Below are 14438 nucleotides of genomic sequence, written 5' to 3' on the forward strand. Positions count from 1 at the left end.
ACGCTACTTGGATATGGATATCTTTGCAGAGGATGCCTAGTCAAGCTTTACCAACAACACAATCCAAACCATATCTACTGAGAAGTAACTCCTACTGAGTTCTATGGGGCTTGGTCCCTTAGTAAGTGTGTTTAGAATTGCAGCCCTTCAGGGGCATCCATCTTTAGTCCTGAGTGCTCCCAGCTAACATCTCCACAACACTAGGCTCCTTTCTTCCTACAATGGCCTTCTGGTGACTGGCCTGGCCTGAGGGCACTTAAACCCTTTTTGCCAAAAGCAAGTTGGCGAGATTAAATGTTCCCTACCCACTAAGATTTCTACCTTAATTTTCAATTAAAGAAATGTTTTTGTATAAATTGTATGCTCCAAACTGTGGTTATGCTTAATGTATCATGCTTAATGGCATCACTCGGGCCCACCCCATGATGTCACTCAGGCCTGCCCCATGGCATCACTCAGACCCACCCTGTGACATCACTTGGACCTGCCCCATGACATCACTTGGACCCGCCCCATGACATCACTCAGGCATGCCCCCTGACATCACTCGGGCCCACCTTCAAAACCTCAGGGTTTGGGATGCTTCTGACCTGGCAACCCTAGCCCCGGATCTTCTTAAATTACTTCTGTTTTTACTTTGCCTACAGAATGACTGAGTATACTACAAAACACAGTGTTAGTGAAACCCCAGTCACCTGCTATCTTAAGTTACCAAGACACTTGTTTTAGTTATAATATGTACATAAGCAACAGTTCTTGTAAATATACTGAAGGTGGGATGGAGGGCACATACAGTGTTCTGGGCCCATAATCCTATGGGCACCTGTGATGTTCCTCTATTAGTGTATATATGGTAAGTGCTGTTTGTATAGGAGATACATGGTAAGTGGAATGAAAGAGGAGGGGGGAGTGAATGGGCAGTAGAATGCTGGATGATTGGCTGAATGTTTAAAATGGCTGACAGTATAAATGGAAGGATGTCAGGTAAATCTGGGTGGATGTGAGGTGGAAGGTGGATGTGAGGTGGAGTGTGGACGTTAGAGGGTTGTTTGGTGGGTTTATGAGAGGAGAGTGTGGAATTCGGATTAATACTAAGACCAGTACCTCAGGAATAGATGTAACCATATGCTTAAGTGCCTTTTAAAGAAATCTTGTTATCTTTGTTATTAATAAATACTTTTGGTTTACCAAAGGCCTGATCCTTGGCTGGGGTTTCACAGACCAGAAGGGAGGGTAAGGTAAATACCAAGGCTGAAGAGTGACAAATGGTGGCAGCGGGGAAGGGAAGAATAACACCACAAGTATTCAGAGCAAACCAGAAATATATGTATCTGCATTGATACAAAGGGAGTGGGACAGCTTAAGCACTCAGTCACAGAGGTAACCTGATAGAGAGACTCAGGCAGAGTCTCTGGGAATACTGGTTATAGGACGTGACTGGTGGTGCTGCCTAGCAGGGGGATCTGTTGAGATCTGTGCTAGAGCGGGGAGAGAAACCATAAGAGAGGACGGTCCGGACTGGTGGAGTCCCTGGTGGTGCCTAGTGACAGGCAGTAGCCACGAGCAGGTAGTAACCTGACAGGGAGAGCTGGGGAAGGACCGTCACAGGTGGTGGTAGCAGTGGGATACGAACACAGGAGAATACGTCACAGGTGTTGGCTGTAGCAGTGAGATACGAATACTAGAGAATCCCTAACAGTGGTGTGGCAAACAGAAATAACAAAACAAGATTACTTGTGAGAGTGACTGGCAAAGAGTGTGTGGCAAAGAGTGAGTGACCATGGCTGAATATATAAAAATGAAAAGAGAGGAGCTGGTGGAGAAGTGCATAACATTCAATTTACCTCACGAGGGTAAAAGGGTAGATGAATTGAGGGTAGCACTTATAGGATTTGCAACTGCCCAGCAAAAACAACCTGTCAGGGAAGAGACCCCAGAAGGATACTCAAGCAATCCCGCTTATATAGAGTACTTGAGAGAGAAGTTAAGATGGGAGCATGAGTTGGAAACTGAGAGATTGAGGAGGGAGGCTGATGAGAAAGATAAACAGCGAGAGTTAGAAACTGAGAAGTTGAGGAGGGAGGCTGAGGAAAAAGACAAGCGGAGGGTCTTTGAAATGGATGAGAAGGAAAAACAGAGGGAGTTGGAAACTGAGAGATTGAGGATGGAAGGTGCAGAGAAGGAAAAACAGAGGGAGTTGGAATTTGAGAGAATGAGAGTGGATGCTGAATTACAGGTGGAAAAGTTAAAGTTTGAAAGGGAGAGGTTTCATTCTGATGAAACAAGAAAGGACAGAAAGGAAACAAAAATAAAAGTTACACCAAAAGGCTTTGCAGTGTTTGAGCCTGGACAAGATCCACAGATTTACCTCAGCACTTTTGAAAAAGCAGCTCAATTGTGGGGGCTACCAGAGGATAAATATATGCAATATTTATCAAACATGATCAAAGGGGAATTGGCTGAGGTATACCAATATTTCCCCTCAGACAAGCCCGTCACATATGCCGAGTTTAAAGAGGCAGTATACAAAAGGTTCAGACTGGGACCTGACTATTTTAGAAAGTTATTCCGAAGCTGTCAGATCCAAGCAGGGAGGTCTTTTGTTGAACTGGGAGCGAAGTTGATGGATATATTTGGAAAGTGGATGAGTAGTGCCAAAGCTCAGTCAGTGGAAGAGGTGAAAAGCCTCATGATACTGGATCAATTATTCCATCAGTTACCACCAGAAATAAGGCTCCTTGTCAAAGACCGTTCCCCTACATCGGTGCAGGAGGCCGCAGAGATGGCGGATCACTTTGCCTCCAACAGAACTGGCTGGGTGGGGAAAACATCAAGAGAGTTTAAACCCAGACCATATAATGGTGGCAGAAAGGATGTAGTACCACAGCGAGTGAGTCCTCCAGTAAAATCTGAAGGGCACAGGACACCCCAGAGTGGATCTGTGTACCCTAAAACAGAGGAGAAATTATGCTACAAATGTGGTAGACCGGGGCACCTACATTTTCAATGTGAGGTTGCCAACCCCATTAGTAACCTGCTCAGGCAAGGGCAGTAAAAATAGAACCAAAAGATTTAACCACAAAAAAGGTTCAGTTCTGCCAGATAAACTGGACAGAAGTAACAGACCTTGATTCAAGTCTGAGAGAGGAAGTGAGTGTACAAGGGGCAAATTATTGGGCATTGCTTGACACTGGTGCCGCTCAGACGTTACTGAGGCCAGATTTAATAAAATCTGAAGAAATATTACCTCAGGAAACGGTGACTATCCAAGGAGTGAGGGGTCAACCAGAAAGCTTGCCTGTGGCCCTGGTGAAAATGGAGTGGAGAGGGCAGATATGAAGTAGGCATTAATGCCCAACAACAAGAACCAGTGATACTGGGAAGAGATGTTATGGGGGCACAAGGGAAAATATATGTGGTGACCAGACAGCAACTTGGCAGAGAAACAGAAGCCATGTTAAGGGGGGCTGAAGGAAACAGGGTGGAATCTGTTTGCGAGCCTCAGGTCCCCATAGCAACCCTTGGCAGGCCTGCTGAAGGAGACAAACTGTATCAACTGGTCTCTGGGGAAGAGACAGAGCATTTCAGAGAAGAACTGAATAAGGATACCAGTTTGAATCAAATAAAGGAACAAGCCCTGACCCAACAGATTCCTTTCACTGACAAACTGAGGAATCAAGTTGTGTGCGAGAATGGGATTTTATATAGACTGTGGATGCCTGCTGAGAGAAAGGATGAATGTGAACCAGTGAAGCAATTGATAGTACCTAGCAAATACAGAACCAGATTGCTAGAGGTAGCCCACGATGTCCCATGTGCAGGACATCTGGGAATAAAAAAGACCAAGAGGAGATTGGCTGCGCACTATTATTGGTCAAACATCTCCAAAGATGTAAAACAACATTGTCTATCTTGTGGTATATGCCAAAAGGTGTGAAAAAGTGGAGTAAAGACTAAGGCACCCTTAAAGCCCCTTCCTATAATTGGACAACCCTTTTATAGAGTGGGAATAGATTTGGTGGGCCCTTTTTCCAAACCCACAAGGCATGGCAAGAAATATCTAGTGGTGGTGGTGGATTTTGCCACCAGGTACCCAGACGCAGAAGCACTAAGATCTGTAGAAGCCCCTGTAGTGGCAGAGGCTTTATTAAAAATCTTTATGAGGCTGGGTTTCCCTCATGAAGTGCTGACGGATCAAGGCAGTGTATTCATGGGAGAAGTGATGCAATGTATGTGGAAATGTTGTGGTCTAAAACATCTAAAGACTACTACTTACCATCCCGCCACTAATGGGCTAACTGAGAGATTCAATGGGGTTTTGAAGGGCATGATAAGAAGCTATGTTCAAGATCACCCACAAGACTGGGATGAACGTTTGGGATGCTTCTTATTTGCATACAGAGAAGTCCCTCAGGAGTCAACAGGCTTCTCACCCTTTGAACTGATGTTCACTAGAAAAGTGAGGGGACCTTTGGAACTGTTAAAAAATTCATGGGAAGGAACCCTGGGAGAGTACAAAACATCTGTAGTAGATTTTGTATTGGAATTCCGCAATAAATTAACATCAATGATGAAAAAGAATTTGAGTCAAGCTCAGCAGAAGCAAAGTTACTGGTATGACAGAACAGCCAGGGAACGTGTGTATGATGTGGGAGATATGGTTATGGCGTTCATACCCAGGAAACATGACAAATTACAGGCTAACTGGGAAGGACCATATACCATCAGAGAAAGGCTTGACACAGTGACGTATGTAATCACCACAGACCAATTAAACAAAAGCAAAGTGGTTCATGTAAATATGTTAAAGCCTTACCATACCAGGGATGCAAAGGTGTTGCAAGTTACCTTATTCCCTGAGGGAAGTGGGCCTGAACTTCCAGATTTGGTACAGGAAAGCAAAGACAAAGGAGGGGTAGATCAATTGGAATGGTCAGAGGAGGTGAAGGAGGAAGTAAAAGAAGAGATTCTGAGAGTTTTGAAAACCTATAGGAATCTCTTTAGCAACAAACCTGGCCGAACCAGTATAGTTATACATTCCATTGATACTGGAGATCATGCCCCAATCAGATCTATGCCATACCGTGTGAATGGGAAAGTTGTGAGTGAAGTAATCTATGTAGGACATAAGGTGGGGAGTGGGAAAATGACCCCCTTATGGAGCAAGGTGGAGGCAATACAAGCGTGGCCTATCCCCTTAACCAAAAAACAAGTTAGGGCATTTCTAGGTGTGGCTGGTTTTTATAGGAAGTTTGTGAAAAATTTTGGGGAAATAGCAACCCCCTTGCAGGAATTGACAAAGAAAAAGTGTTCTGAGCGTGTGGTATGGATGAATGAATGTCAGAAGGCTTTTGATCTGCTGAAGCAAGCCTTGTGCCAAGGACCCATATTAATAGCACCAGACTATGAGCAACCATTCATCATGGCTACAGATGCATCAGACCTCGCGCTGGGAGTCGTCTTGCTGCAGGAGAGAGAAGGCACCAGACATCCAGTGGCGTATCTGAGTCGCAGGCTAACGCCGAGGGAGAAAAACTATTTGTCGGTCCAAAAGGAGTGCCTAGCGGTCGTGTGGGGACTGAACAAGTTGCGCCCATACGTGTGGGGACGAAAACCATAACACTATGCTGCAGAGGTGGTCCTGGGCCCTACAAGACTATCAAGTGGACTTCCAGTTCATAAAAGGCAAGGACAATGTACTGTCCGATGGACTTTCCAGGCAAGTGGCCAGGACTGCAGTGACGTGACCTAGACGAAGGAACAAAAAAAAAGACATTTTCCCCATAGAGACTTGTTATATTGTTAATGTGATGTATAAATCCTGGAACAGGAATAATACGCTGCCGTTGTTTTAAGGGGGGGGGAATGTGATGTTCCTCTATTAGTGTATATATGGTAAGTGCTGTTTGTATAGGAGATACATGGTAAGTGGAATGAAAGAGGAGGGGGGAGTGAATGGGCAGTAGAATGCTGGATGATTGGCTGAATGTTTAAAATGGCTGACAGTATAAATGGAAGGATGTCAGGTAAATCTGGGTGGATGTGAGGTGGAAGGTGGATGTGAGCTGGAGTGTGGACGTTAGAGGGTTGTTTGGTGGGTTTATGAGAGGAGAGTGTGGAATTCGGATTAATACTAAGACCAGTACCTCAGGAATAGATGTAACCATATGCTTAAGTGCCTTTTAAAGAAATCTTGTTATCTTTGTTATTAATAAATACTTTTGGTTTACCAAAGGCCTGATCCTTGGCTGGGGTTTCACAGACCAGAAGGGAGGGTAAGGTACATACCAAGGCTGAAGAGTGACAAATGGTGGCAGCGGGGAAGGGAAGAATAACACCACAAGTATTCAGAGCAAACCAGAAATATATGTATCTGCATTGATACAAAGGGAGTGGGACAGCTTAAGCACTCAGTCACAGAGGTAACCTGATAGAGAGACTCAGGCAGAGTCTCTGGGAATACTGGTTATAGGATGTGACTGGTGGTGCTGCCTAGCAGGGGGATCTGTTGAGATCTGTGCTAGAGCGGGGAGAGAAACCATAAGAGAGGACGGTCCGGACTGGTGGAGTCCCTGGTGGTGCCTAGTGACAGGCAGTAGCCACGAGCAGGTAGTAACCTGACAGGGAGAGCCCGGGATGGACCGTCACAGCACCCTATTTTCCTTACTTTTTGAACTTACTTTAAAAAACTCCATACCACTCTCTCTGCAGCTATGTGCTGGCTGTACTTCCTGGAATGCCCTGATACTAAATCAGGCCATGTTGCATTGCTTCCAAGGCATTCTGGGAATTGTGGGCAGTGGAAAAGTTTTACAAGGCTCTTTCCACAACTTCTCGCTAGCCTCTTTTTACACCTTATAAATGCTGAAGTACAGAGCTTGTTTTGCCAAGACCACAGAACATTGGGAGGGAATGTTGGCTCTTTCTTCCCTCACTTCCTAACAAAGTCAACTCCCTCTGAAGAAGACTGAGGAGGAATGTCAGATTTATTGAAGAACCTAACTGTCCATAGGAATGCTGAATTGTTCTATCCCCTGGACAACTGTCTGGAGAATGGAATGGTTTCTAAGAATCCAGATGCTCACTATTCCTTAATGAAACAGTAACAGACATATGAACCTGTATGTATGAATGCATGCATGCATGAAATCACTGTCCAGGAGGGGGAAATCAGCTAGGAAAGCAGATTTAGTAACTTGCTTGCATATCATGTAAATGTTTGTATGCCGATTAGTACCTCAATATCTGTACACCTAGTTGGTACATGAGATATAATTTTGTGTCCTGTAAATCTCATTGGAATATGATCAGAACCAACATACCCAACTGCTATTGAAAAGGAACACATCCATGGAGAGGTTGTATATGTTGTCACTGCTGCTTGATTCATAATGAAGAGGTTGAGAAGATGAAGAGGGTGAGAAGTAAGGTTCTAAGTAGGTTTAGAATGAACAGGTTGAGAAGTAGGGCAGGATATAAATCTAATAAATAAATAAATTAGATGGGTGCAATGTACTCATGTCAAACGTAGCTATTCCCGTTGCATCCCTATTTTCACCTGGCATACGTTATGTTTGTCTTTCATTGCAATCACAAGCAAGAGCAATATGGTTTTGCTTGGTTCATAAGAAAATAAGAAGAGCCTGCTGGATAAGGCCAATGGCCCATCTAGTCCAGTGCTCAACCAGATGCCCATAGAAAACCCATAAGCAGGACCTGAGTTCAAAGAGCTCTCTCCTCTCCTGCAGTTTCCAGCAGCTGGTATGTAGAAGCAGACTGCCTCTGCCTGTGGAAGCAGAGCATAGCCATCAAGGCTAGTAGCCATTGATAGCCTTTCTCTCCATGAATTTAGCTAATCCTCTTAAATCCATCCAAGTTGGTGGCCATCATTGCCTCTTGTGAGATCTAATTCCATAGTTTAACTATGCGCTGTGTGAAGAAGTACTTTCTTTTGTCTGTCCTGAATCTTCCAACGTTCAGCTTCATTGGATGTCCGCAAGTTCTAGTGTTATGACAGAGGGAGAAAAACTCTTCTGTATCCACTTCATCCATGCCGTGCATAATGTTATACACTACATCTTTCTTTGATACCAGTTTTATATAAGAGTGCTTTGGAGTGCTGTTAGTTATCCCTTTTGGTCAACAAAATAGTGATGCAGTTTCCAAAAGTGCATTTCTTTTCATGTTTTCTATTTATTTTTATTATGCAGACAAAATGAAACACATTAAAAAATTTCTTGAGCTAATAAATTCTCAAAAACTATATGTTAGCCTCAACAAATGTGTGTGGTATTTAAAATAATATATTTTAATGTTCTTAGAGAAACCAGTGCTGAAAATGTATTTTTAAAGTGCTTAATTTTATAAGGGGAGAATTCAGTTGTTCCATTCCACAAGCAGATGGGCTTTAATCCAGCAGGCACCTCCAGGAAAGGAAGAAGGAAGGTGATCTTGCCAATTTCACCTCTTCCTTGCAACTCTCTCTTCTTCCAAAAATCTGTTCTATATGGTTGAGGGACCATTCTGTACAGTGTGGAAGGTGCAGGGGTGTAGTTGTCCAGAGTCTAGGGGGGCCTTAGATGCCTTACTTTTGGGACCAGGGTTCCAGCTGGATCCCTATGTCTCCAGCATCCTATAAGATAATCAACATGAAAGAGGAGTGTGTTAGCCCTGAAAAGAATCTTCTAACAGGTTTCCTTGTCCTTCCCTGCTGATTGGAGCCAATCAGAGTGAAAGGAGATGAGTTAGCCACTGAGAAGACTCTTCTCAGTAGCTAATACACTCCCATATCATGCTGATTGACTCCTAAGGACATTGTTGTTATGGGAGAAGTCATCTACGGGAAGGACGTAGGAGTGTGGAGATTATTTATTTATTTATTATTTGATTTATATCCCACCCTTCCTCTCAGCAGGAGATTATAACGGACAACAAGCAAGCAAGGGGATGCAAATATGAGGGGGTGTGGAATTACTGTCATGAAGGGACCCTGCACTTCTGAATTTGCCACCACACTACTGGGAGGTAGCATGAAGTTACAGGCAGAGAGGGAATTAGTGAGAACTGCACCCCTTTCTGTCAGCAGACTCACACTAGACCAAAAATTCTGCCACAAACTGAAGGATTTTTACTATTCACATAAGGACAGAATTTGATACAACCCAAAGTGTTCGGTCAAATGCATTATAATGTTCATTGACTTTTCAGTTTGTGTTTGTGTTTTTGCTTTGTTAATTCCATTTTCACTCCTCGTTTTAGGACCTGAGGGAGGAATGCTTAAAGTTAAAAACAAGAGTTTTTGATCTGGAACAACAGAATCGAACACTTAGTGTGCTATTCCAGGAAAGAATGAAACCAACATCTGGGCTACTGCTTCAGGTAGATTTAATTCGTGAATACATCTTGTGTAGTTAAAACATGTTGCATGTTATACTGACTGAAATTACATAACGCTCAGACAACGTATGGCAATGCCAACAGCAAAAAATTACAGTTGATAGGCACGGTGTATTAGAAGAACATCAGCCATCTACAAATCTGATACTGTTGAAATTGAAAATGTACAAATTCTGGAGTCACATAAGTTGAAGCAGAATGAGAAAGCAAGAAAAAAGAGAGCTCAGTATGGTTTTAGAAATTAGTTACAAAAAATGACTCCCTTTGGAATAATAAGAAACAGAGCAACAACAAGAAGGATCAGCCCTGTTTTAATAGGACATTTTTAATTGTGTAACTCTATAATGCAGTTGGATGAATAAGCTTAGGTTTCTAATCCAACAGAATTAATTTATAACAATTTACAGAACTCTGTTAATACCTTTTATTAAATGTGCACATGTCAATTTATACTTTTTCCCGGGAAAAAGCTTAATAGGGGGATGGATTTGGTCTCCTTTATATCTACATTTTCTGTACAATTATTTTCAACTGTGTGACAATTGCAGCCTGAGCTAAAGAATTATTTAAGTTGCTACAGTATGCTGTTCGAATAACCAAAGTTGTAGCTGGAGAAATGAAAGTATGTTCCAATGAAATCAACATAATTTGGGCATGAAATGAATAGAGGATTAAAAAAGAAAAAGCACTTGAATGTGTATCTAATGAAATGGACAAACCTGTCCAGTATATGTTTGTGCATAGAGGGATCCCCATAGGACATAACAGAGCTCCTCCTGTGGTACGCAGGCATAGGTCCCCACTTAGAAATCCCACAAGGCAATTTTGGGGAATGGTGGGCTTTCATCTGAACACAGAAAGGGGTACACTCCCATCCCCAGGTGTATGGGCTGCTCCTCAGATCTTTGTTTGTGGAGAGGTTTATAAGCCACTCAATTGACCATGCTTAAAAAGCCTCTTCAGACCTTTGCAAAAATCACATCAAGATGTGAAGAGCAGCCTAGGAATGTTGAGGGCTGGGCTTGTGTGTGTTCATCTGCCCCATCGAGAGTTTAATGCTTCACATATTCAAGCAAAATGTCTGAGCATGGCTTGTGTATCCCCCATATCCCAACTGAACATGTCCCTTTCATTTGGATATTGTGCTCCCACTCACCTAGTAGAATGAGGAGCCCTGGATGAGGATATGAGTAGAATGCTCAGATCTCACATTTTTCATGTAGAATTACATGATGAATTCCCTTGCACATATGTCCAGAAAGGGAATGCTGTGTTACGCATCTACTTGCAGGTAATGTACTGGACATGACCCCAAGACGTTTATGATTGGGATTCAAATATATTCTAAAAAATATGGAAGCCAATACCTTAGAACATCAGCCACCTAAGACTATTGATAAGTAATATTTACTGTGAGTTTTATAGATAAAGAAATGAAATTCCAGAATTCTTAGGGAAGAAAATATATACAGTATCACAATGGGATGATACATAATAATAACAAGATCAGAAAGAGGCAAATGGAAGTAGAACTAATTTTCCACCTTCAGTTAATTGTGTTTATATGACCATCAAAACTTGTCATTTTACTCACTTTTGTGAAACTTATTGCTCTCCACACACTTTAACCTTATGCTTCGTCTGGCATCATTCTAATATCTTAATGGTGGGGTAATTAACCTGAAGTGACAATATTTTTGAAACTAATTGTGGTGGGTATAACTGGCTAAAGGACATAGGTTCTGGCATCCCACATCTGGAACCCCTCCTCAGAGAAACTCGCCTGGTGCCAGCTTTCATGGGTTGTCAATGTCAGACATTCCAGCATGTTTCATTCATGATTTTAGGGCCGTTTGTTGGATTTATCTATTTTTTTCTGTGACTTTTATTGTTTGTATAGATGTTTATTATATTTGTTGTTTTAATCTGTATATTGTCCTGGAAACTGTGCTTCTAAATAAATAGTAATATCATCAGTTCATAGATAAAATTGTCATTATCGTGTGCAGAAATAAATAGCTTTCTGCTCACAGGTTAATCTTTTAAAAATATATGAGACAAAAGGATTAAAAGGGAGAAGATATTGCAGAAGCTGGGAAATACTAAAAGAAAACAAAAAGAAATAAAAGTGAAACTAATACATTTAACCTACTAGTAGAAAAAGAAAGTCAAACAAAACTTCAAGAAGGAAGTGCGAGAGAGACTTCTTAATAACTTTTTAAAAGCAGGGCAGTGTGAACATAAGAACATAAGAAGAGCCTGCTGGATCAGGCCAGTGGCCCATCTAGTCCAGCATCCTGTTCTCACAGTGGCCAACCAGGTGCCTGGGGGAAGCCCGCAAGCAGGACCTGAGTGCAAGAACACTCTCCCCTCCTGAGGCTTCCGGCAACTGGTTTTCAGAAGCATGCTGCCTCTGTGTGGAAGGTAGGAAGCTGAATCATAGCAGGTCAGAATATCTATCAGTTGTCTACATGACATGTATTGTTTCTTTGGGTCTAAGGAAGAAGACCTTAACAACATTAGATCCTTTTTTCTTTTTAACTTGAGATACCAGGAATGAATTCTGGGGCCTTCCGCATACAAGACATGTGCTATACTACTGAACAATGGCCCATGTCCATAAGCTGAATATGTGACACTTGACAGTTTTTTTTTAATTCTCCTGTGCTCAGGATGTTCTCAGGTGGGTAGCTAGCCCCACCTAGCAGTTGAAGGCAGAAAGAGCCCTGTTCAATTTTGCAGGGACTTCCTGCCCTCCACAGCTACTTGCTACAGTTCTCTTTCTTCCTTCACCAAAGATGGTTGGCTCTGCTCTCTGCTCTTCTTGGTTCAGGCCTGCATTTTTGCTGTGTTGGATTTGTCCTTTCTCAAGTGTCTAATTCTGTTTCACAGTGTTTGTGTTCCCTTCCATCCCTGTGTGTGTCTCAAAAAAAAAAAAAAAGGACTGTGGCATCTACCCTTCCCGACTTGAGACCATTCATTGCAGCACCGGTTTTGAAGTTAGTGACTTCTGAACTAGTGGCTTCAGCGTTTCCCCCCTGCCAACAGCTACAGCCTTGTTGGGGGCTTTCCGACTCTAGAAGTCCCCCCCCGTGACCCCACACCATCTCACCTTAGGCTACTACAGGCCCAGCGGAGCCATCTTTGACTGCCAGGAGCCACCTTGCCATCTACCCTCCGCACCTCTTTGCCTCAGGTCGCAACTGGCCCAACGAACCTGTTTTTGGCCACTGCCTGCCATTCGGCCACTTGTGCTCCCATAGCCCCCCAGCATTGGCTGCTGGCTGCCATTTTGTTTCTGCCCCCATAAGCCCCACAGCATCAGTTGCTCCCAATGGGAAATGCAATCACAAAATCAGCGGTTCCTGCCAAAAAAGCAAAACCACTCCCACCCATCCCAGACTGCCAAGCGTCAGAGACATCCATGTCATTTGATTCAGCTGTAGGATCAGCGATAGCCTACCCCTCCACCAGCAGGCAAGAGGTTGCTGAAGCATGTTTATTAGTGGGCAGGGTGGCTTCAGAAGACTTAGCTTCAGAAAGGAACAGGCAGGAACATACTGGCTGGGAGGCAATAGATGCAGAGCTGTTTTGCAAGACACTCAGAGTTCCATTTGCGTGTCACAAAGGGACCAGGGACCTCTCTCCAAGGAGGAAGGGGGATAATCTCCATCCTTAAACTACATTTTTTTCCACAAGGTCTTCCCCAGAGGTTTTCTCAGGATTTCAAGAGGCCCCCATGCAGCATCCATCTCCTCAGGAGCCTGTGGGGAGGTCACTCAACTCTAATCTTCTTGTTGCCAGGCCCAGCCACTGCAGTTACAGTTTTCACCTCAAATGCTACAACAATTGTAGGAACAAATGAAGGAATCCCTTTTAGTAGACTTAAGCCAGAGACCTATCCGCTTCTTCAGTTCCCACCCAACTTTCTAGAGAAGACATGGATGCCGCAAGATTATCCATCCAGGCCCCTGTAAGGGCACAACAGGCACAGATTTCCACCCTGCCGCACACATCTTCTTTATAGTCGTGAAGAAAGGCGGTTCGTTGAGCTGGACTGGACCTGAAGAACTTGAACGATTATGTAACATATCGCAAGTTTCACATAGACCCTTTATGACAATCAAGGAGGCCCTAAGGTAGGGAGACTTCCTCACTTCAATCAATCTAAAGGAAGCTTACTCACATATCCCTATATTTCCACCTCACAGGCGCTACCTCACGTTTGCGGTGGGGGAAATCATTTCTAGTACTGGGCCATGCCCTTCAGACTGTTGTCCGTTCCCAAGGTATTCACAAAGGTTGTGGTTACCCTGGTAGCATACCTCAGGACACTAGGAGTTCATGTTTTTCCCTATCTGGACAACTTCCTAATTTGGTCCCCATCGCTTCACAAGTCTTGGGAGGATTTGCAGGTCACCTTAGCCTGTCTGAAGGACTACGGCTTTTGATCAACCATGCCAAGAGCCAGTTATGTCCATCTTGTTGCATAGTACATCTGGGAGCCACGATAGACTCGCAGCAGGGAAATATAAGGTTATCACAGGACAGAATAAACAAGATACTCACAGCAATGTTGCCTCTTCTTACCTCTTTGTCAGTGGACCTCATACGAATTGCAGCAGTTGTAATGTTGATGGTCTTAACTTTCCAAACTACTCCCTGGGCACATCACCACCCTCGTCCCCTGCAGTGGGCATTGCTCCCTTTCCAAAGCAATATAGTGGCCAAGCAACACCGCAGGTTAATGCTATCACTGGCAGTCCATCAGTCCCTACAATAGTGGGCACACAAACCCAATTTGCAAAAGGGTGTTCCGTTCCAGGATCCACCACACACGCTCATCACATCAGATGCCAGCCTTACAGGCTGGGGAGCCATATGCGATGATCAGATAGTCCAAGCATTTGGTCAGCACAGGAGTCCTTGCTCGCCATCAGTCTTCTGGAACTTCACGCGATCCATCTACCACTCAGACACTTCATGAGATCGAGACACTTGGGAGCAGTGCTTGTCAGGACGGACAACGTGATAGCCAAAGC

General features: G+C 43.6%; 1 protein-coding gene across 3 annotated transcripts in view; it reads left to right on the forward strand.

Moving 5' to 3' along the window:
- The window catches only part of NCKAP5 (NCK associated protein 5), a 969055-nt gene that overhangs the window by 713229 nt on the left and 241388 nt on the right, over positions 1-14438 (forward strand). For all 3 annotated transcript variants that reach the window (XM_061608949.1, XM_061608950.1, XM_061608951.1), the window contains exon 14: positions 9259-9378. In XM_061608949.1, the coding sequence (XP_061464933.1) occupies positions 9259-9378 (120 nt within the window). The remainder of the gene's footprint in view (positions 1-9258; positions 9379-14438) is intronic.

The sequence above is a fragment of the Rhineura floridana genome, chromosome 2 (genome assembly GCF_030035675.1).
Source record: "Rhineura floridana isolate rRhiFlo1 chromosome 2, rRhiFlo1.hap2, whole genome shotgun sequence".
NCBI classification, from domain to species: domain Eukaryota; kingdom Metazoa; phylum Chordata; class Lepidosauria; order Squamata; family Rhineuridae; genus Rhineura; species Rhineura floridana.